Raw genomic sequence first — 23,126 nt, forward strand, 5'->3', positions numbered from 1 at the left:
TGGTGCACTAAAAACATTAAAAATTTTGTATGCTATGAGTCTTGAACTTAAAATATTTTTTTCTCAAAAAATTTAGCAAATATAGTGCAAAAGTCTTCCTTTCACTCCTATTCTACATAAATATACCCAATGAAAATAATGATGTTGAAGCAAGAATCAGGGCTCTATGTAGCCTTAACGTGACAGTGATTTGTGAATCTGAATGTTGGGTGGAAGCCCAGATAATAATGATAGTAACCTTTTGGACTCCTCCATTTAGAGCTTGTCAAAAATACTGAATTCTATTGAGTTTAAAATAGTGCCAACTCCTGTAAGTCCAAATCCCATTTCTTTTTGAGTAAATTTTGGCACAGCATTGGTGTCTGTTACAAGATAGCCTATTAGCTGAAGTTGATAATGGATTATGAGTCTTAAAGCTCTGTGGGTTATGTTTGTCAAAAACAATATCAGCAGAGAGCAATTTCTAAAAATTAATTCAAAGTAGTCTCAAAAGCTGAAATATCTGCACTGTCATATATCTACAGAGGAGCTTAGAATACTTAAAAAGTTCTGCAGGCATAAAACATATTCAAAACACTGAAACACATGAAGTCTGTCTTGTAAGTATTGAACTTGGACAGCTGGGTTGTCAACTCGGTTGCAATTTTTTTGTACTATTTATAAATATAAAGACAAGTTGCATGCATACTATCAATAGTCGATTTAATTCATCAATTTTTCATTCAACTTATTTTTATTTAAATCATGTTTGTGTGTGTCAAAGGCATTAAGCATCTAAGATGGTAAAACAAGGTTCTTTCAATCTAAGGAAACTCCATTTTAATGGAGACAATGGTTATATAACTTCAGATATGTGAGGATAGTTAATCATGAATTTTTCAAATAAGATGACAGAAGAAAATGAATATACAGCTTAAGAGAAAGCAGCGGAGAGGAGGCTTGATATGCAAGCCTTGGCCCGATCATTAAGTCTTATTATGTTAGACTTGAGGATTAGTGTTTATCTCAAATACACAAGAATGCTGATATTAGTCTGTGTTTGGGGGAGAAATGAATAGTATTAGTTACCTAAGGAAGGAAGGTCACTGAGTCAGTCTAGCATGGATTTCAGAAAAGGCTACGTTGAGCATCAATGAATAGAATGCTATGCAGAGAGCACGAGTGTCACCAGTGCCAGCACCAGCAATCAAAGAACCAGACCAGGCAAAAGACTGTGGATTCAGGAAGACACAACTCGGGTAGAAGCAAATGCCATCACTTTATTGTAGCCAGCAGTTTATATACAATCATAACAAGAGGAAATGGAAAATTACTACCTGCTAACAGAACGCATTCCCATGCCCTATCATAAACAAGGAAACCACAACCCCTGCCCAAGGCCAAAGAAGCAGAAAGGGGATTGGGGCAAGGCACAATGTTTCAAAACAGTAAGTAACAAAAGGTCAGCACAGGCCTGAAGGTCGGGTCTGTACCCAACAGTAAGGGTTCACAACAGGATGTTGATGCTAGAGGGACAAGGCCAGGAAAACAGGAGGTACCTGTGGTTATGCTGGAAAACAACTCACAGAGACCCCATGGGGCCTGGGTCCCAACACACAAGAGTGATGTAGAGTGAGAGAAACTTCAATAAAGATTTACACATTCATAGCTTGGTTATTGTGGGAGTGAATTTAAGACAGTCTGGCGGAGATCAGTCTTAGGAGATTATTGGACTCTAAGTAACACCAGAAGTTAAGAATGTGGAGTCTTGCAAGTACAGTGAATATAATGGATCTCATATAGTTTCAACTGTAGAAAACAAAGAATGAGTTTAATGACAAGCATTATGAATGATCAAAAATTATGAGAGTATTTTATAGCAAAATAGAAATATATATTGCATAAATAACAAAACTAATATAAAAAAATATCTTTCAGTGTGTGTGAGATGTACTAGTAGTACAGTGGCTAGACATGAAAATACACTTAATACTTCTTATGAAGGAGAAACTTGAAATGTCTTAATAGTGCTAAAGGCAAGACAGGGTCAAAGCAAGAAGAAAGATGGTGGTTGATGAAGCGAAGTTACCAAGGACAGAGTAAAATGAAAATAAAGAATTGTCAAGGGGGAAAAAGAGAAACATCATGATTTATTGTAAAACTGTATAAGGCAAATTCTTTCTCTGTAAAATTGCTGAATTCTGAGAAGAGAGGCTTGGCATGGTAGATTCTGGTCAACTTCAGACAGGATTAGATACAGAGGAGGTGTGGATGGAGTGGGTAGCAGGGAGGCAGGGGGAGAGAATGGGAGATGACAGAAGAGAAACTGCAGTCAGGATGTAAAACAAATGAAAAATGCAATTAATAAATAATAAATAAAACAGGGGCCAGTCTTTGAAGAAGACATTGTTGTGTGAGTTAATGAGGTCCAAGAGCCAATGCTGTGAACAGTGAGGGAGGGAGCCAGTGTGTGTTCATACACAGGCCAGTTTGGGTGATAGGAGAAACCCAGTTTTCCTGAACTGTGGTTATTACTCTTAAAGACCCTCCCATTTGTAGTGGTTTGTGCAGCACACTCCACATTGTGATAGTCAACTGTTTTAAAACCTCAGGTGGTCTGAAAAGCATCCAGGTCTGCACGATTATCTGAGCTGACGAGGAGTCATAGTTCACTCTCACTCAGTTCTTGAAGGAGTCTAAGTTGTGCATTTGACATCCTGCCTCTTCCCCAGAGATTAGAACTCAGTTGTATCTTGTGTTGCTAACAGTTTTGCCAATTCTTGTGTAGCTTTTCAGGTTTGGTTTTCTTTTAGGGTAGTAGAATAGATCTGGTGTGCTTGACCTCCTTCACGGGGTTGATTGAAAGGTAAATAGTGTGGTTTCTCCACTATGATTTGTAGTTGTTTTACTGGCCTTTTAACAAAATTTGTTACTCAGTGATTTCTTTCAGGAGGCAGATGCCAAGACAGTGAACCAGCACTACTTTTCTTCCAGAGCATATCTGACACAAACCCACTCAAATAAATGTGTATTCTCCAACTTAGATGAGATGGGCTCATCTGCCGGAATAACAAGAGTGTGTGCCAATGCATGATGCACTTTGATGGCCACGACATACAGAATTATCAAGCACTGTTTTCACTGCCGCAGTTCTTTCCAGAGCCTGTTGACTTTACCTAGCAAATGGTACTATGGGGTCGTGTTTGCACAGCTCTACCAAGCTCATAATGATGAGTGTAGGCTAAGAATGTTGAGATCACCTTGCCAGTTGTCTAATATTGGCTTTATACCATGTTTATTCTAGAAAGCATATTTTCATTATTAATTTTTTACTTATTTTGTGTTACCAACTAATATTTGAGATAAGATCAATATATTTTTTAAAGACCCCCTTATTTCAAATTAAATTCCAGGAAAATTATTTCCTTGCATAGTGAGCTAGTACTTTTCCTTTCTGAGAAATTGTATGTCTTCAGTTTAAAGTGAAGAGTACTGTGGCTAGTAGTGGTGTGTGTGTGTGTGTGTGTGTGTGTGTGTGTGTGTGTGTGTGTGTGTGTAGGCACAGAAGCTGACATCAGATGTCTCAGATATTTTCTCTATTGTTCATTACTATTTTATTGAGAGGCAGGATCTTTCCCTTAGCTTAGAGCTCCCAGATTCTGGCTTGTCTCTCCAAACAGCTCGCTTCAGAGATTTCTTGTCTCTGGTTCTGGAATGCTGAGATTAAAGGGCTATTAAAGCCCAGCTTTTACTTCGTTTTTTTTTTTTTTTTGTAAAAATATTGTTTTTAGTTAAGATTACTGTTGATACACAAAGTATTGACTTTCATTATGGCATTTTCATATGCATGTGTCATTATACTCCATTCCTGTTGCTCTCCTCCATTGTCCTCTGACTCTGTCACTGGTGCTAATTAAAGTTAAGATTTCAATTATATGGTGTGTGTGTGTGTGTGTGTGTGTGTGTGTGTGTGTGTGTGTTTACCTAAAAGTTAACCTAGACTGAGTCCTATACAGGTATAAAAAGCAAAACCAGAAGGCAGCAATCCGCATCATTTCTAATAAATCCCCTTTTCAAACAGATAAAGTATACTTTTACTGGGAAAACTCCCTTTCTCAAAATAGTTGCAGCCTACCAGAACTGATTCTGGAAAAGATGAGTTTATATCTTAATTATTGTCCCCATCTATAATTGAAACAATTTGTGTATCTGTAGTGTAGCATTCTCCTTGGTTTGTTCACTATTTCATTTTCTTATATTATTTATTATTTTATTTTTCTATTTATTTATCTTTATTTATTTTATATCTGAGTCATAGTTTCCCCTCCCTTCTGTCCTTCTAGTCCCTCCCTGACACACCCCTCTGTCTCCACCCCCCCAGTTCAGTCTTCCATTTCTGTTTAGGAAATGGCAGTTCTACCATGAGTATCATCAACAAAACATGGCATATCAAGTTGGAGTAAGACTAAGCCCCTCTGGTCCTCATGCTCCTAGGACAAGTGCTTTATCCACTAAGCCATCTCTTCAGTCAAATTACATAATTTTGCAGGTGAAATAAGCCGGCACTTGTCTGTTCTCTGATCCTATGACATAGTACTTAAATCTGGGTAATTTACTGTAAAAAGAAGTTAAATAATGTGGAAATACACCTTTACAGAAGAAAAGAGATTGTTGTACATGGGGAGGGAGCTAAGAGAGAAAGAAAAAGAGAGGATCCTGGACTATTCTATAATGACCCCATCTTTAGTAACTGATCCAGTACTGCCAGGTCTAATTTTGTAACCCATAATCTTATCTCAAGAAAACTCATATTTATTTTCAAGCAAGATACTAATCCATTTATAAAATTGGTAACTCAGAACCTAATAATTTCTTAAGAGACCACATCTCTTAAATGTCCCCATATGGTTATTTTACTTCTTCTCAATGCCATGTCATTGTGAAGGTAATTAATGACTAACAAAACCAGAACCATGTTGTTGTTTATAGTTTAAAGTTCAGAGGTAACAAGATGTTCTTATTGGTGCACCTAACATGTTACACATCTAGTATGTATAGAAGTGAACAAAACAGGGACTTGGGAGCATACAGGGATACAATTGAGACTACTTATGAGCATACTATTTCTGAAATGAATTCTTCCAACTCATCTGAAAGAAAATTTTTTCAAAATATTATACATCCAGAAGATCTATTTAGTATTGAGTGCTGCTATGGTTAATAACATGTTTTATGATGGGGGCGGTCTTTCTGTGTATATGTTTGTCATATTGGTAGAAAAATAAAGCACTGTTGGCCGACAGGGAAGAACGATAGGTGGGGCTGGGAGTCGAGGAGGATTTCAGGAGATGTAGTAAAGAGGGGAGTCACCATGTGATCCCAGGGAAGAGAAGATGCATGCTGCTGGCGTCCTCGATAAGTCTTTATAACATATATAGATTAATGGTTATGGTTGATACTTAAGACAGAACTAGCAAATAAGAAATCCTAGTCATTGGCCAGCAGCATTGTAACTAATATTAAGACTCTGTGTGTTATTTGAGGGCGCTAACATGGCGGTGGAACTCAGGTGGCTGGCTGAAAGTTATCATTACAGTTTTTCACCTATTTTCTACATGAACACACACACACAAACACACACACACACACACACACTATCTTATAGCTTTTACCTCTATTAACTAGAAAATATAAACAGAATAATGCATTTTGTCATTTAAATTTTTTCTGGTTCAAATTTCTTTCTTTTTTAAGTAAATTTTATTTAAATTAGAAACAAACTTATGTTACATGTCAATGCCAGTTCCCGCTCCCTCCCCTCACTGACCCATTGAACCTGATAGAGCCAAAGGGAGCCTACTCCCCAGAAATGTGTGTCCTGTTCAATTTTTTTGTTCAAGACACAAAGACCTTGTATAGTACAGGTGACACCAGAGTCCCTTTCTGTGCCTCAGTGCCATCCCAGTTAGGATGAATCAGTTGAGGATCCAACCCAAACATCCCTGGAGGAAAAGTATGGCCACATCTGCCTCACCCTTATCCAGTGGGCTCATAGAAGGCCAAGGAGTCATTTAAATCTTTTAAATGTTTATTTTATTGCAAGCTTCCAAGTTTAGCTTTCCAAAGGTGTTTCACAAAATAGTACCATCTTAAAAGTATTCTAGTTTTATTTCATGATAAAATTGTGTATGGTAAGCATCACATTGTCTTCATACAAACCTCTTCAAATGAGATTACAAGATTTGGCATGTGTTAATATCTCCTCACTAGTTTACTAGTGGCACACTTTGCACAATTACTACATTTGTCATAGATAAGGAAGAAATAAGCAAGGCACTGTGTTAGTTTCCAAGTTAGCTAACTGCTTTCACTAAGTCCATTTTCCCTAGCAGTAATCCATTAAGCATTCTTTTTGTTAGCACGAATTTATAAATTGATTTTCCCAGAATGTAAGCTACTTTCTTAAGTAAATTTAAGGACATGGCGGTTATGTCTGTTCTTTTTTCCTATCTTTTTCGTTTTAGTTTTCTGGAACATTGATTAGATATTCTGTGGCATCACACAGTCCCCATGAATATTAACAAGATACAGTCAGTCATCCACATGTGTGGCTTCTGTATCCACAAATTTAACTGAGTGCAGAAAGAAAATATTTGGTAAGGGGAAAAAATCTGCCTGTACTGAACACGTATAAACATTTTCCTTAAATAGTACAACTGAGGGGCTGGAGAGATGGCTCAGCCATTAAGAGCACTGACTGTTCTTCCAGAGGATCTGCGTTCATTTCCCAACACCCACATGGCAGCTCACAGCTGTCTGTAATGCCAAGATCTGGCACCCTCACACAGACATCCATACAGGCAAAACACCAATGTACATAAAATAAGGATAAATTATCAAAAAATATTTTTAAAAAATAGTAAAACTGAACAAATATTTATGTAGCATTTACATTTTATTAGCCATCGTAAGTCATTGAGAATTGACCTAAGCTGTAAACAGAGATGGCTAGATTTCATGCAAGCTCTTTTTTTCATTTGAATTAGAAACAAGATTGATTTACATGACAATCCCAGTTCCCTTCTCCCTCCCTTCCTCCCCTACCACCCCCAACTAAAACCATACCTATCATATACCCTTTCTTCTATTCTTCACCTGACTCAAACTTTCTGCATGCAAGTTCTATAGTGTTTTGTACAAGGTCCAGAAGCAACTAGAGAATTGGTGTGGTGGAGCACCACATCCAATACCTCATGGATTCAGATGGATAATGGTTTCCTTATTCCCAAAGAATTTTTTTTAAATAAAAAATTGGATAGATTCAGTTACCCTATTAAGATTCAAGACTTTTTAAACTATGATACCTCATAACATTAAAATATATGTGCATCAAATATGACCTATCATAAGTATTCTTCTTTCTAACTAGTGCTCAGTTATCAGGTGCAATTGATTTGAAATTTTCAGGCGTTTGAAATGGATATTAGAAATGTTCTGCTTATTAGAGGCCTGATAGTACTGATAGTATTTACAAATCAGTTGAGACAGCAAATGTGAATAGGGTTCAATTCTATAAACCCAAATATTGAAATTGACGCTTTTCAAATTTTATAATTTTATAGTTGTTTATAAATGTTGCCACAATTGATTCCTGTTAAAATTGTCCAATAGGTTCATATGTAATTATTTTTCACTTTCCTCAAGTTTCTTGGAAATGTGATTCCTTTTTTTCAAAGAAAATAATGAGAACATTAAATCTTATGAAGGCATTTTTAAAATATGTAGATAAATGGAATTTCAGTCTTGTATGAAAAGAAATCTGTGCCTGAAATGGCTGTTATGCAGTACCTCATGCACCCTTCATGTAGGATCATAAATATGCCTGCTTTTCTAAGTAATTCAGAAAAGCTGGGTTTTTCTTTGCTTTCTTCTACTTTTCTTTACCCATGATTTCCTTTCCACTTTGGGCTTTCTTCCCAATATGCCATGCTTCCTTTCTCTTTCTCTAAAGTTTCTCCTATTGCCATGTGGCTACTTGTCTGCCATGTGTCTGACCCCCATGACATAATTAAATTGGAATGGACTTTCCTCTATTCTCTGCCTCCAGGCAGCTGCTGAGACTTTACATCTTGTCTGACTTCTGGTTTTTCTTTCAAACTCTAATAAAATTGTCTTTTAGATTTAAAGAAAAAGAAAGAAATTATGATTCTATTATCCCATAGGAAGTGAAGAGCTGTAGTACAGAAGCTAAGTAATGTTGAAAGTAAAAAAAAAAAAAAACATTTAATGGACAGTTGACCTGTGATATTACATATGAAGGATATATGTAAAATTGTATTTTTAGTTTCAAATGAGCATAGTATGTTTGCTAAAGAAACATGTGAACTTAAAAATAGAACACCTATATGGCATATATAGTTATAAAACAATATTGTTAACCAATTCATTCTGTTTTTATTATTATTTCTTTCTTGTTCTCAATCTTCTATAAATTTGTGTTGTATCTTTCAGAGCACCTGAGTTCATTTGTCAGGTGGCTCAAACCCACCTGTGATTTCAGTTCCACATTTTAGCACTGTTTGATCTGAAGACCCACAGACACACAATGTGTTTTCATCACATGGACTCTCCCTCTCACCCTACAACTCCTTCCATACCCCACATATCTTTGGAAAATTTCAAGTCTTCTTCTTCCTCCCCTCTTCCTTCTCCTCCTCCTTCATGAATTAACTCCAAAATGCTACCTATATGTGCATGAGTGGAGGGCCATCACTGGAGCATTAGCAGCTTGCCAAGTACCACAATTCTGAAGACAACTGACCTCACTTCACCTCAGCAGCCATCATCTTCTTCCATCCCTCTTGGAATTTTATCTGGTTGGATCTTATGCAAGTGTTATGTGAGGGCCCACAACCTTGATCATGATTGACATGGCCCTCTTGCATCCAAAAGACACCTCATTGTAGCATTCCTTGACCTTACAACTCTTCAGCTTTTTTCTGCTTGTTCTTCTCTTAGCCTTAGGCAATGGGATGTGATATAGATTTCACAGTGGAGGCTGAGGAGGCTACTATCATTTCTTCTCTGTACTTTGTTCAGTTGTGAGACTTTGTAATAACTTCTTCCCAATGAAAGAGTGCTGCTGCATTATGGGCATAAGGGTAAATATTTGACTTTTTTTTCTTTATATTTGTTTTTGTTAAAGTTAAAACTTTTGATTGACAATTTTTTGATGGCACACAACATAAGATTTTGATATATGCAAATATAGTGGCATGAATTAACCACATTAATTATCAGTTATAAGCTTTATCTTGATCCTCTTATTTTGGAGTGAGAATTCTTAACATCTGCTCTTAGTAATTTGGCTGTTTGTAATGTATTGTTATTATCTGTCACCACAGTAACATTTATTGTATTATAATTACAATTTTTATTCATAAGTTTTGTTCTTTGACAACTTCACAAATGTATATGATGCATTTAGATTACTCCCCATGACGTTTTCCCCTCTTCAATCCCTCCTAGACCCCTTTCATGCCTAGGAGTCTCTTTTGCATATTCATCACTTCTTGTTTTGTTCCCCCTGAGTTTAATCTGGGTCTTGTACATGTACATGGCTATGAGTTAGGAACTGACCATGAGTACTGCAAGATATGTTGTTTAGCATATGGTTTTACAATATCAAAATGTGTCCTGTGTCACCTTTAAGATTTAGTGCCTGCCACTTTATAGGAGTATGGAACAATTTCTTTGTTTTTATAAAGATAAAGTATGCTCACTATAATTATGTCAAAAAATGTTCAAAGAAGTTTATGCATACAAAATGCAACAAATTGAAAACATTTCCTAAAGATGAGCAAAAGTTCAAATGTCTATTTTATCTTTATATATATCAATATTCATACCTTGAAATTACTGATATTCCTTCAATGATTGAGGTTCTTAAAAATATATACATATATCTATATCTATCTATCTATCTATATCTATCTATCTATCTATCTATCTCTCTTTCTGTGTGTGTGTGTGTGTGTGTGTGTGTGTACATTTTGTGGGTTTTGAAACTGTTTCTTGGGTAATTTCTCAAAGCAGTTTGGATCCTATTAACTTAGAAAGATATAGATTTTTGTTGAATTGTATGTGATTTTAAATATCCATATTTGTAGGTATTTACTCATCTTTGATGGGTGTTTGGAATCATAGTCTAGAATGTAGGTCTGCTCTCAGGTGAATTCTGCCATTCCAGACTAGGGGGATACTACATTGATAAAGGAAAAATGCTGGTTCTGATTCTACTTTTTGTAATACCTAAATACAATAAACAATCAAAAAATCAAATTTGATGCTTGTTTCCACTTGGTATTTTGTTGAATATGCAAATTGCCACTATTTTGTGTTTTCAGAAATAATATTAGTTACTATAAAATAACTTTTATATTATGGAATATTACACTTAAAAATATTACATATTTTTAGCAACATTAGCTACCTTTTATCTCTAAGGTTCTTATTCAAGCTCAGCTTGAATTCCTCAAGCATATGCACTCAGAAACCTGTAATGGTACTGCAGCTCATCTTAAATCTTATCTCATAATTTTTTGTTTGTTTGTTTTTTGTTTTTAGAGACTGGGTTTCTCTGTGGCTTTGGAGGCTGTCCTGGAACTAGCTCTTGTAGAACTCAGAGAGATCCACCTGCCTCGGCCTCTTTAGTGCTGAGATTAAAGGCGTGTGCCACCACCACAGTTCTTTCTTATATTTTTTAATTGTGATCTATTTCCCTTAACCATCAACAAAAATATAAATAATTAGAAGCAGAATAATTTGCTATTATAAAATATTGATTTGTCCAAAGAGATAGTAAGTTAAATCTACCATCAATATTAATGTAACTTAAAGCATGTTTTATGCATTTTCTGAAAACAGCTACAGTTGGTTATTATACTCATAAAGCAGAATGGCCAGCCTTATTGAGAAGGATTAAAAAAAAAAGGTAAACTTTTTCATGATCTGAACAGTTCTCATATTTTTATTTTGTGCACAGAGCTCACATTGGTCGTGATGTTGCTAGCATGCTTGGTTTGTCATATGAGTTTTAAAGCATGAATTTATATTTTGGTGACAGATATTCCACATGACATATGACCTCGCTAGTGCAGTGGTGAGGATCTTCAATCTCATTGGCATGATGCTGCTCCTGTGTCACTGGGATGGCTGTCTTCAGTTCCTGGTTCCCCTGCTCCAGGACTTCCCACCTGATTGCTGGGTTTCTCTAAACGAAATGGTTGTAAGTAACTCATGACATTTATTTTTTGAATTTTCATATTTGTTCTAAAAACTTCAAAGTATTTCTGCTAGCATAGTTTGCTTTTTCTTCCATAAGGGCTTTGCTTCCAGGGATGTGGAATAAGATGACCCAGACACTTTAGCATAAAACCTTACTCTTGTATTCCTGGGAATGTAAACGCTGCTGCATCTACTTTTTATAAATTTTGCTTCAAATACTGAGATATATTTTATATAAGTGATAGAAACACACATACATATGTATGATACAATGTGCTTTCAAATATTCTATATTTGTGAATTAGGTATGTATGAAGTTCAAGGACATCTTAGTATGTTTTGTGGTTATAATAAGGAAAAATAATGGGAAAGATAAATTTTTATCTTTATTAGCAATATATGTACATGTTTTTAAATTTTAAAATATGACTTTATTTAACCAAGCATATTAATATAAAATTTTAAGATAATATGCACTTACATGAGATCTCACATTCAATTGGATCTGTCCTTCATTTCCTTCACATCTCCTTAAATATTACTTCCTCAGAAACTTCTTCTGAAAACCTTAGTTTAAACCATATATCTCTCTCCTCTTTCATATTTAATTATAAGCACATTTAGTTTTTGGTATCCCCCACACATACATATTCACAAACGTATACATTTTTTGGCCTTCACTCCCAAATTCACGTTCAAAGACATGTTTTTCTTTGTCCTTAGTGCTAACCAAGCCTGTTTGGGATGTTACATAAAACTATTAGACTGGGCAATTTATTAAAGACATAAATTTATTTCTCATGATTCAGGATTCTGGGAGGCTCAAGACCAGAGTACTTCCCTATTCAGTCTCCAGTTGCAAAATGGCAGTTTGTGTCTGAATCTCCTAGAGAAAAGGAAACATATTTCTACACGGGAGAAGATAATATTTTCATGAGGCTGTCCCCTCATGACTTACCCAACTTCCATTTAATTTCCATTTGCCAACCTTGTCAAGTCTTGAATTAAATTTGTAAAAAGCAAATTTGGGGAAACACATTAGAACAACAGAAAGTGCCTAAGAAAGTGCCTGACACGTCATCAAAACTTAGTGAATATTCTTTATTAACATTTATATGGAATAATACAAGAAATTTGTATGGCTTGGATCACTTTTTAAATTTCCCATGCTGCCTTCATCTGTGTGTTTAGTTCTCTTTGAGGAAACGAAATAGATAGCAGAGGCAGGAATGAAGATACTATCTGGGGGAGGAAGAGACTTTACTCTCTTCAGGCTGCTGATGGAGTGTAGAGTAGAAAAGATGAAAACTGATGTTGTAGATGATTTGACAAATCATCTTTTAAATTTTTTCTAGTTATGTTCCAGAAAAACTGCAGTTTCTATCATTGAAAAAGTAAAAGAAATATTTTTCAGTATCTAAAAATGTACATAATTTGTATAATCATATTACATGGGCAATATGTAGCTCTGAGCACACTTTGTAAGCATTTTATGTTTTTTTTTTCTTTAAGCATGACAACATGCCAGAGACAGAAGCAGAGAGGCAGAGACAGAGAGATAGAGAGACAGAGAAAGTGAAACAGAAAAACAGAGAGAGGCAGAGACAGAGAAACAGAGAGAGGCAGAGGGGTATTACAGGTATTAGTGTATGTTGTGTTGTGTTTAAAGTAATGTGGTTAAAAATGTCAACACTCATTATCTCCTCTTTTATATAAAATAACCTTAGAAAGCTGCAAAACACTTCTTTGTCTTTTTTGTTTGTTTGTTTTTTTTCAGAAAATTGGAATTTTCAAAAATTATGTCAATAGGCTGTTACTCAGAATACAGAGTCATAGGTACAGTTCATGTGTATCTGACTCCCAAATGTCTATTCTAAATCACACTGGAATACCTTTGACACAAGATTATATAGAACAGTTAAGAATGATGATCAAAAAAGCAACATTAATCACAACAGTAACTGTTCTAATTCTGTGTTTGATTCCTGATACTAAAAGTAAAGTAAAATTTTAAAAAAAAGACCGAATTAATGGTTTTCTCTATTTGTGCAAAAATCTAATTTGAAAATAAAAACTTGAGACTAGAGATCAAGTTGTATATAAGGCACATGAGCCCTTCATAAACATGGCATGATAAGTATGCTGTGATATTTGTCTTTGACACTATATTAATTGCATGCCCTTAAGTATTATTTAGAACTGCATACATATTAAAACTCTGTACCCAAATTTGCTATATATTCTGACCTTTATATCTTTATATCCAGTTAGCTAGTTATTAGCATATAACCTATGATTAGAAATTCCTGTTCCAGTCTTTGATTAGACATTTGAAGTTACCACCATAACTGTGCTATACATTTTTACTGTTAAATATAATATTATTGATTTAATATAGTGATTTCTATGCTAACTTTCTCTAATTTATATTTTGTGCCATGAAAATAAGCTTGATTTCTGTCAGCTAATTTCTTTGTTCATGAATTTATAAATTTTAAGGTAGTTCTTATAACACTATATTGAAGAAGTCAATACATGAACTTAGTGTGTGACTGAAAATGAAGACAAAGGAGAATCTGACTCGGGAGATGAAGCAAGAACAGGATCCATCTTGTTAGACATTTGTAATATTTGCTTTTATTCCATTTATGAACCAAATTTGAATTACAAAATCCTGTCTGGATTAAGATCTTAAGTTTGGCAGATAATTAATGACTAAGAAAATGTGTTACATTCCCATAATATCTTGTGGTTGTGCTTGCTTGTAGAAAGCTCTGAGAATATATTAATTTATTATAAAATTTGTAATTGTATCCGATTAATTTTAAGAATATGTCAAGATAAGACCATAGTACAATTTAAATTGCTTATTAATTACCTGAATTGAAAATAGTTTCACACCAAATGAAATGTCATTATGACACGAATATCTTACAGTGAAACATTACTTTTCTAGAACAAGATTTTCCATGATCACGGCTGTAGGATTATATTTAGGCAGTCCTATGGTCTTTCAGATGATAACACTTTGGTTATCATTGCAAAGGCCTTAATGTTAGCATCTTAGTACTCCAAAATGTTCCATGCTCTCCACATATGGAGTTTGGACTTACTTTTCTAACTGGAACATGGTATACAAAAAAGTGTTATATCACATAAAGTTAGTTTATGGATGTAATATTCAAATAATCCATATAATCAGATGTGGATAAATGACATGTTAAATGATGTGCAACATTTCTGATACAGTAAAATGGAGACTGTATTAGAAACTTGAGGTACACATCAAACAGTGCTGATGTAATGAATCTTGCCCTAGAAAAATCCAATCACACATCATAGAAGTATATTTATAATGGAGTAAGTTACTCCATTACAGCAAATATTCTGAATCAAATATATTTACACTAAATTGTGTTTGTTTTATTATTTTAGTAGAATTTGATTTAAAAATTTCATTTAGAAAGCCATATGACATTATTTTTAAATAATTTTTTATTTTATTTTTTAAATTTAAATTTTTAATGATTTTTATTTTCTTTTTTTTTTTTTAGTTTAAATTAGGAACAAGTTTGTTTCACATATCAATTCCTTCTCCCTCTCCATCCCCTCACCCCCACCTCTCCTCCCCCACCCCGGACCTACCCGCACCCAATCCACCCTCCAATCCCCAGGCCGGGTAGGGCCCTCAATGGGGGCTCCCAAAAGTCCATCACATCATCCTGGTCCGGGCCTAGGCCCTTCCCCATTTGTCCAGGGCAAGAGTGCATCCCTTCACCTGGGATGGGCTCTCAAAACCCCTTCTTACACCAGGGAAAAATACTAATCCATTACCAGGGGCCCCATAGAGTGCAGAGCCCTCCTTATTGCCATCCATGTTCAGGGGTCTGGATTAGTCCTGTACTGGCCTTCCAGACAGCAGTCTGGGGTCCATGTGCTCCCCCTTGTTCAGGCCAGCTGTTTCTGTGGGTTTCACCAGCCTGGTACCGACCCCTTTGATCTTCATTCCTACCTCTCTGCAACTAAGTTACAGAGTTCAGATCAGTGTATATCTGCTTCCATCAGCCACTGGATGAGGGTTCTAGGATGGCTTAAAAAGTAGTCATCAATCTCATCTTAGGTGAAGGGCATTTAGGTTATCCTCTCCACCATTGCCTGGATTGTCAGTTCGTGTCATCCTAATAGATCTCTGGAAATTTCCCTAGTGCCAGATCTCTCTTCGGACCTACAATGGCTCCCTCTAATATGTTATCTCTCATCCTGCTCTCCTCTATTCTTCCCCCAACTCAATATTTTCGCTCCTCTATTTCCTCCTCTCCTCTCCTGTTCTCCTCCTCTCATTCCCTCTCCCCTATGCTCATGCTCCCAATTAGCTCAGGAGTTCCTGCCCCTTCCCATTCCTGGGGTCCGTGCATTTTTCCCTTAGAGTCCTTCATGTTTCCTAGTTTCTTTGGTGAAGAGGACTGCAGCCTGGTAATCCTTTGCTCTATGTCTAAAATTCATATATGATTGAGTACATACCATGTTTGTCTTTTTGTGGCTGGGTTACCTCACTCAGGATGGATTCTTCTAGTTCCATCCATTTGCCTGTGAATTTCAAGATTCCTTTGCTTTTTTCCTGCTGAGTAGTAAGTACTCCATTGTGTAAATGTACCACATTTTCTCTATCCATTCTTCAGTCTAAGGGCATCTAGGTTGCTTCCAGGTTAATTATATGTACCAATCCCATTTCCCCCTACCCTCTCCAACTCTCCTCATCTTTCCTCCCCACTACTGCACCCCCATTTTATCAGAGAGGGTGAGGCCTCCCATGGGGAATCAACAAAGTCTCTCATATCACACTGAGGCAGGACCAAGGTTCTCCCCCATCCCAGGATGAGCAAGGTATCTCTCCATAGGGAACGGGCTCTAAAAAGCTACTTCATGCACTAGGGTAAACACTGGTCCCATTGTCAGTGGCAGTCCAATGCAGATTCTCAGGTGTCAGCCTGGAGTCAGTGACCTCTCACTTGCTGGGGTCAGCTGTTTCTGTGGGTTTCCCAAAATGGTCTTGACATCTTTGCTCATATTCTTGCTCCCTCCCTTCTACTGAACTCCGAGAACTTAACCCATTTCTTAGCTGTGAATCTCTGCATCTGCTTCCATCAGTTACTGGACGAAGATTCTCTGACAATTAACGTAGTCATCAATATGATTACAGGGGAAGGCCTGTTCAGGGAACCTCTCTACTATTGCTTAATTTTTAAATATTGAATGTCTTCCCTTTTATAGAAAATAGATTTTTTTCTCAATAATATACATGATATCAGTTTCCCGTCCCTTGATTTCTCCCATTTGTTCCTCTCCTCTCCTTCCAACCAGATCCACCCCTTTTCTGTTTCTCATTAGAATACACACAGGCAGGCTGGAGGGATGGCTAAGCTGTTAAAGGCTAGGTATCACAACCAAAAATAAAAGGAAATAAACAGGCTTCTGAGAGATAATAATATGATAAAATAGTTTATAAAATAAAACAAGGACTAACTCATCAGAATTGGTCAAGGAAAAAGAAGAAAGGGAGCTCAAGAGAAGGCACAATAAACAGATGAATTCATTCATACACTCAAGAATCCCATAGAAACACTAAACTGAAAGTCATACTATGTATACAAAGGACCTGTATGTTAAAAAAGAGAAAAAAACATAAATAATAATAAAACAATAATTTAAAAAATTAAAAGCCTTGACACAACATTATGAGACAAGGACCCATCAAAGATGCTTTTAAGTTCATGTTGTGTTGGCCATCAACTACTGGACTTGCAGAATACCCTCTAGAGTAGTATTGTTTCCCCAGTGAAATTCATTTGGGGAAAACTAAATTTTAATTTGCAAGTGGTTCTCAGGAGTGCTTCTTGTTTATGGATATGGGTATGTGTCCATGTTTTTCATCTAGAACCCAGTTTAGTGCAGACCCATGGACATGTTCATGCTGCCTCAGTTTCTGTGAGTTCATATATGCATTAATCCTATTGATTTAGGATTAATTTTTCTTGGTGCCCTCCATCCCCTATAGTTATTATACTATTTCTACCTTCACTTCTGTATGGTTCCCTGAGTCCTGGGGTGAGGGATTTGATGTAGACATTCAAGTCAGAGAGTGAATAGTCTAAGATCTATCACTCTCTGAATTATGTCTCAGTATTTGTTCCCATCTGCTGCAAGGGGGGAGAAGTTTCTCTGATGATGGCTGAGCAAACCACTGATTTATGAGTATAGAATAATGTCATTAGGAGTCATTTTATTGCTACACTTTTTTAGAAGAGTGGTATTTGGTTTTCCCCTAGGTCCTTGATTATCTAGTCTCAGGTTCGTGGCCACTCAAGCAATGTTGGGAATGAGTTCCATCTCATGGAATGGGCTTTCTGTAAAGTCAGTTATTAGTTGGTTACTACCACAAAATTTGTGCCCTGATTGCACTAGCATACCTTGAGGGAAGGACACTATTTTAGATTGAAGCATTTGTGAGTAGGATGGTTTACATATTTCTCCTTTGGCAGTGCAGTGTACTTTCTTATACCAGAAATACTAGCACATAGATGGGAAGGTTCTATGTGGGCACCAGATCAATTTCTCCATGTTCAATGGGTTGTGTAGGGGTCTTCAGCAATGAGGCCTTGCTGTCAGTTCATGGAGAGTAACCTATAGTCTTGACAGGATCTTGGGTTGTTTGGGTGTTCCAAATAGACACTTTTCACAAATAACTCAATTAGATGTCCCAAACCTGGTACTAGAACATGAGATAATTAGCTGAGACTCTGTCTTCAACATTATTTTACAATTATCAGTTAGATTGCCTCCATATATGTATATATTTTAGGAAACTTATACTGTATTAAGTTTCTGTATTACACCTCAAGTGTCCTTTATTTTTAGCTGCCTATCTCTGTATCTCTTCCCTCATCCTCTCTTTCTCCTATCTCCACTTGATCCTCCTGCTTCAGTTACCCCATTTATCCATAACTATCATCATCTTTCCGTTTCTAATGGAGATTTATCTGCACAGACTCCCCCAGATTCCCTTACTGTATATTCAACATCTTCAGTTCTATGGATTGTGGATTGGTTACTTAACAGCTAATATCAACATATAAGAAAGTATATACCACAATTTTCTTTCTGGATACGGATTACCTGCATTAGCATGAGTTTTTCTAAATTCATCCATTTACCTGCAAATTTCATGATTTTCCCCATCTTTTAAGTTAAATTAGAAACAATATTATTTTACAGATCAATCCTAGTTTCCTCTCTCTCTCCCATACTCCCATGTCCCCCACTGACCCCTCATACCATCCCTCTTCTGCTCCCCAGGGAGAGTGAGGCCTTCCGTTGGAGATCATAAAAGTCTGTCAAATCATTTGGGGTGGGGCCTAGGCCCTCCCCCATGTGTCTAGGCTGAGAGAGTATCCCTCTATTGGGAATGAGTTCCCATTGTCCATTCGTATACTAGGGATATATACTGTTCCACTACCAGTGGCCCCATAGACTACCCAGTCATCCTAATTGACACCCACATTCAGGTGGCCTGGTTCAGTCCTATTCTGGTTTTCAAGCTGTCATTCTGGGGTCCATGACTCCCCATTGTTCAGGTCAGCTGTTTCTGTTGGTTTCCCCAGCCTGGTCTTGACCCCGTTGCTGATCATTCCTCCCTCTCTACAACTGGATTCCAGGAGTTTGGCTCAGTGTTTAGCTGTGGGTCTCTGCTTCTACTTCTATCAGCTACTGGATGAAGGCTCTAGGATGGCATGTAAGTTAGTCATCAATCTCATTATCGGGGAAGGGCATTTAAGGTAGCATCTCAACTATTGCTTAGATTCTTAGGATCAATCTTGTAGATCTCTGACATTTCTGTAATGCCAGATTTCTCATTAAACTTATAATGGCTTCCTCTATTATAGTGTCTCTTTTCTTGCTCTCCTGTATTCTTTCCCCAACTCCACCTTCCTGGTCCCTCATGTCCTCCTTCCCTCTCCACTTCTCCCCTTATCTTTCTCCTAATCCTCCCTATCATCCCCCCATGCTCCCAATTTGCTCAGGAGATCTTGTCCCTTTCCCTTTCTCTGGGGTTCCATGTATATCTCTCTCAGGGTTCGTTTTTTAAGTTTTACTAGTACTCCATTGTGTAAATGTGTCATATTTTCTGTGTTTGTTCTTCTGTTGAGGGACATCTAGGTTGTTTTTCAGTTTCATGAGGTTCCATTTATTAATTGTTGATTTTATTTCTTCCGCTAATGCTCTCTGTTGAGAAATTCCTTTCTCATGCCACTGAATTGAAGGCTACTTCCCATTTTCTATCAGATTCAATGTCCTGATTTTATGTTGAAGTCTTTGATCCATTTGGACTTGAGTTTTGTACAGTGTGATAAGTATGGATTTATTTGCATTCTTCCACAATTTGACCACCTACATTTGTTGAAGATGCTGTCTTTTTTTTTTTCAGTGTGCATTTCTGCCTTCTTTACAAATAATCAGATGTCTATAGGTGTGTGGATTTATGTCTTCTTTTTAAATTCTATTCTACGATTGACATTCCTCTTTTTGTGCAAATGTCATGCCTTTTTTATTACAATAGCTCTGTAGTACAATTTGAGTTCAGGGATAGTGATACCTCCAACAGTACTTTTATTATTCTGGATTGCTTTAGCTACCTTGGGTTTTTGTGTTTTCATATGAAGCTGTAATTTTTTACTTTCAAGATCTGTGAAGAATTATTTTGGAATTTTGGTGGGGATATTCATTTTTCTTTACATGTTACCAACTAGTTGGCTATGAATGTATTATATTGCACATTTGAGATGCCCAAATAAATATGCTTTTGTGTGATTTTTGGTTGTACACTAATAAAATATCAATGCTGTCAAAAAGATTAATGTGTGAACTAATAAAAATGAGATAATCTGCTTTAGAAGATGTAAAAAAATCTGCCAATATATAAGTAATATGTTTAAAAATATAAAAAAACTTCTTATATACATATGTATATAGTACATCTGAGAGTTCCAGTTGGAAATTCAGGCTACTACCCAGTTTTACTTTTATTCCAGACAGTGTAGAAGGCATTCTCACAAATAACCTCACACTTACACAGTTTTTTCCTAGTCAAAGCAACTATGGCTGGATGTGCCATATGCTGTGTGAGCCTTTGTCCATTTCACTTATATGTTCAAGCATTAAAAAGCTGGCACCACCCTTAACTTCTTTTTCTTATCAGAAGGTTGGTCTTAATTTGTTTCTAGCAAGAGCACACTCTACCCTGACTTATCAGAGATCCACAGGGGAAAATGCCAGTACAAAGAATTGTAGAGACATACATTCTAGAATGGTTCCTCCTAAAATCTCTATGACTCTAGATATATCACTTGACTTTCTTGTACTTGGGTTCTCCTGTGAGCTGAGTGTGTATTGTTGTCCTCTTTTTTGAATTATATGCTGAGCTCATCATTATGACAGACGTTATATTAGATATCAAGCATAGAATGGAGAATGAGACTAAGTCATATGCTCATTAGTCCCATTTCCCAATAGGCATTCCTTCATACTGCCTTCCGTGGGATGCGACAAATTATACAAGGCTTAACAAAATGTTATCTTACTCTGAAAGAATTTATAATTCAATGCAACAGAAATTTACATACTTCTACTGTTAAAGTAAATCTAATTGAGGCCTTCAAAATTTATGAACTACCTTAAGATCCCTGAAGATGGGCCAAGTGTTGTAAAATAATGTGTGGTTCCTATTGTTCAAAATTAAGACACTTGCACAATGTCTTCTACCCTTACTTAACAACCCAAACAATGATCTTTTCCTCTTAATTTCCTAAAGATAGGTTAGGGGTGGCCCTGTACATTGCATAGCTTAAGATGAAACTTTGTGAGGAGTATAAACCAAAGAACCATACCATAGTAAAGGACTCAATTTTGTATCATCATCTGGCATTGTTACTGTGACCTTGAAAATGGTGAAGCTCAAATTACCTCAGGTAGTTTTAGCTTAACATCTGCAATTGTCAAATAAATGTATAGAGGCAGAGTGTAAACAGCTCCTGATGCCTTTTTCTCCTAAGTAAACAGTTTGAGAGGATAAAACAATATGTAAGTCAATCATGGAAAGTTAGGATGATTATATTATCTACTGATAAAAGTCTAGCAAAATTTTAAAGTATCATGCCCATTCACCTACTTAGAAAATGACTGGTTCCAATAATGTCACTAAACTAATAAATTTAAGGAAAGATGCTGAAGCAATGTAACTAAGAGTTGAAGAAAAACATTTCTCCTCTCTTGGGGTTTAGTAATCTACTTTATATTTCAAATTATTCTGTATTAGAATTATATTATTACAGTAGTATTGACTTTTTTTTCTAAAATAGAATGTACTGCCATAACAGAGTTTTTAAAAATGTCCTAACAAAAGGTAAGTGATTTGCTGACAAATCATTGCAGCTCTACTGGGGAAAATGCATTCATAGCCAATATGAACTTATAATAATAAAGTAGGTCAGCAGCCTGCTGAGTGCTGTGGTTTCTCTTTGCCATCTCCTTTCTGTGTATTAGGAAAGTCTCCCTGATTAACATTCCTTGTTGGAAACATGGTACCTCTCAAAAGGAAAAGAGCTTGTAAACTGTTTTCTTCCTTACTTGATAGGAATGACCATGTGGAAATAAATTCTAATGTAGTATTTTGTTTGCAAATTAAATTTGCAATGCAGAAAACCTTAAATTGAATTACAGAGTTTAATACAGAAGAATAAAATACTTATTATAATTGCATGTATTTTTTTTTACTTTGACTCTGACTTTAGAAATATATGACAAAAGCATGGAACTTGTAGCTTATTTGCTAAGGTACTTACCTGGTATGTATAAACTCCTGTGTTCAGAACATTGGCTTGTATCTTCAGCACCACATGGACTTGGTTGTGGTGATGCATGAGTCTAACCCAAAACTGAGGAGGTAGAAGCAGGACAGTTAAGGTCATCCTCAACTGCATGTGAAGACTTAGAGAGAAGCATGGGTTACATGGGAGCCTGTCTTAATCAAACAAAAAATATAAAGAAGGTGTAAGTTCTCAGCCTATTTTTTTGTTGACTCATTCTTTTTGTTTTCTAAATACATGTATATATTTTGAAATACGTTCAAATAATCTAAGCTTTGTTGAAATGTGCCTGGGCTGTAATTTAACTCACAATCTTCTCTCCTCCATTTCTGTAATGCCAGAGATACAATACATATATGTTGTATCATGCCTATAATTACACTGATTCTTAAACATAACAAACAAAATGGCCAAAAGAATCATCTGTTAGAGAATTACCTCACGAGCACCAACTGAAGTTGGCAAAGGAACTAACTACCATTCAGGCTTTTATTTTTCTTCCACACAAATTTATTTATCTCAGTAAATCAGTTTACATAGATAGTCTTGATGCAAATCCCATGCAAAATTTTGTGTAACGTGAACTCAGCTATGCTTAATGAGATGAACATAAAATGCACATATTTTCGATTTTTTTGGAAAAAAAAGCCTAACAGAACAGTTTGTTCACTGGCAACAAACCAGAGATGCTGACAAGGAAAGCAGGTTATGGACCTCAGTCACTCTGAAAGCACTTTTCCATTCTGTTAAACAGCCTCTGTCTAGTTTCAACCATCATAAGCCAAATTGGATGTATGTACCAAGAAGCTAACTCTTAAATAGCGTGTACCACTGCAGTGATTTGGAATATCATGGATGTATATAAAAAAGCCATTGCACCTTATATATTTTTTGGATGATAAGATTTCTTCATTTACTATTACTGTAAATTAAAGGTATCAG

The 23,126-nt window shown here is 36.1% G+C and overlaps 1 protein-coding gene across 1 annotated transcript in view; it reads left to right on the top strand.

Moving 5' to 3' along the window:
- Hcn1 (hyperpolarization activated cyclic nucleotide gated potassium channel 1) overlaps positions 1-23,126 on the top strand; it is a 372,838-nt gene that overhangs the window by 201,524 nt on the left and 148,188 nt on the right. The window contains exon 3 of the mRNA XM_027401418.2: positions 11,105-11,266. Within this exon, the coding sequence (XP_027257219.2) occupies positions 11,105-11,266 (162 nt within the window). The remainder of the gene's footprint in view (positions 1-11,104; positions 11,267-23,126) is intronic.

This window comes from Cricetulus griseus, chromosome 2, assembly GCF_003668045.3.
Source record: "Cricetulus griseus strain 17A/GY chromosome 2, alternate assembly CriGri-PICRH-1.0, whole genome shotgun sequence".
NCBI classification, from domain to species: domain Eukaryota; kingdom Metazoa; phylum Chordata; class Mammalia; order Rodentia; family Cricetidae; genus Cricetulus; species Cricetulus griseus.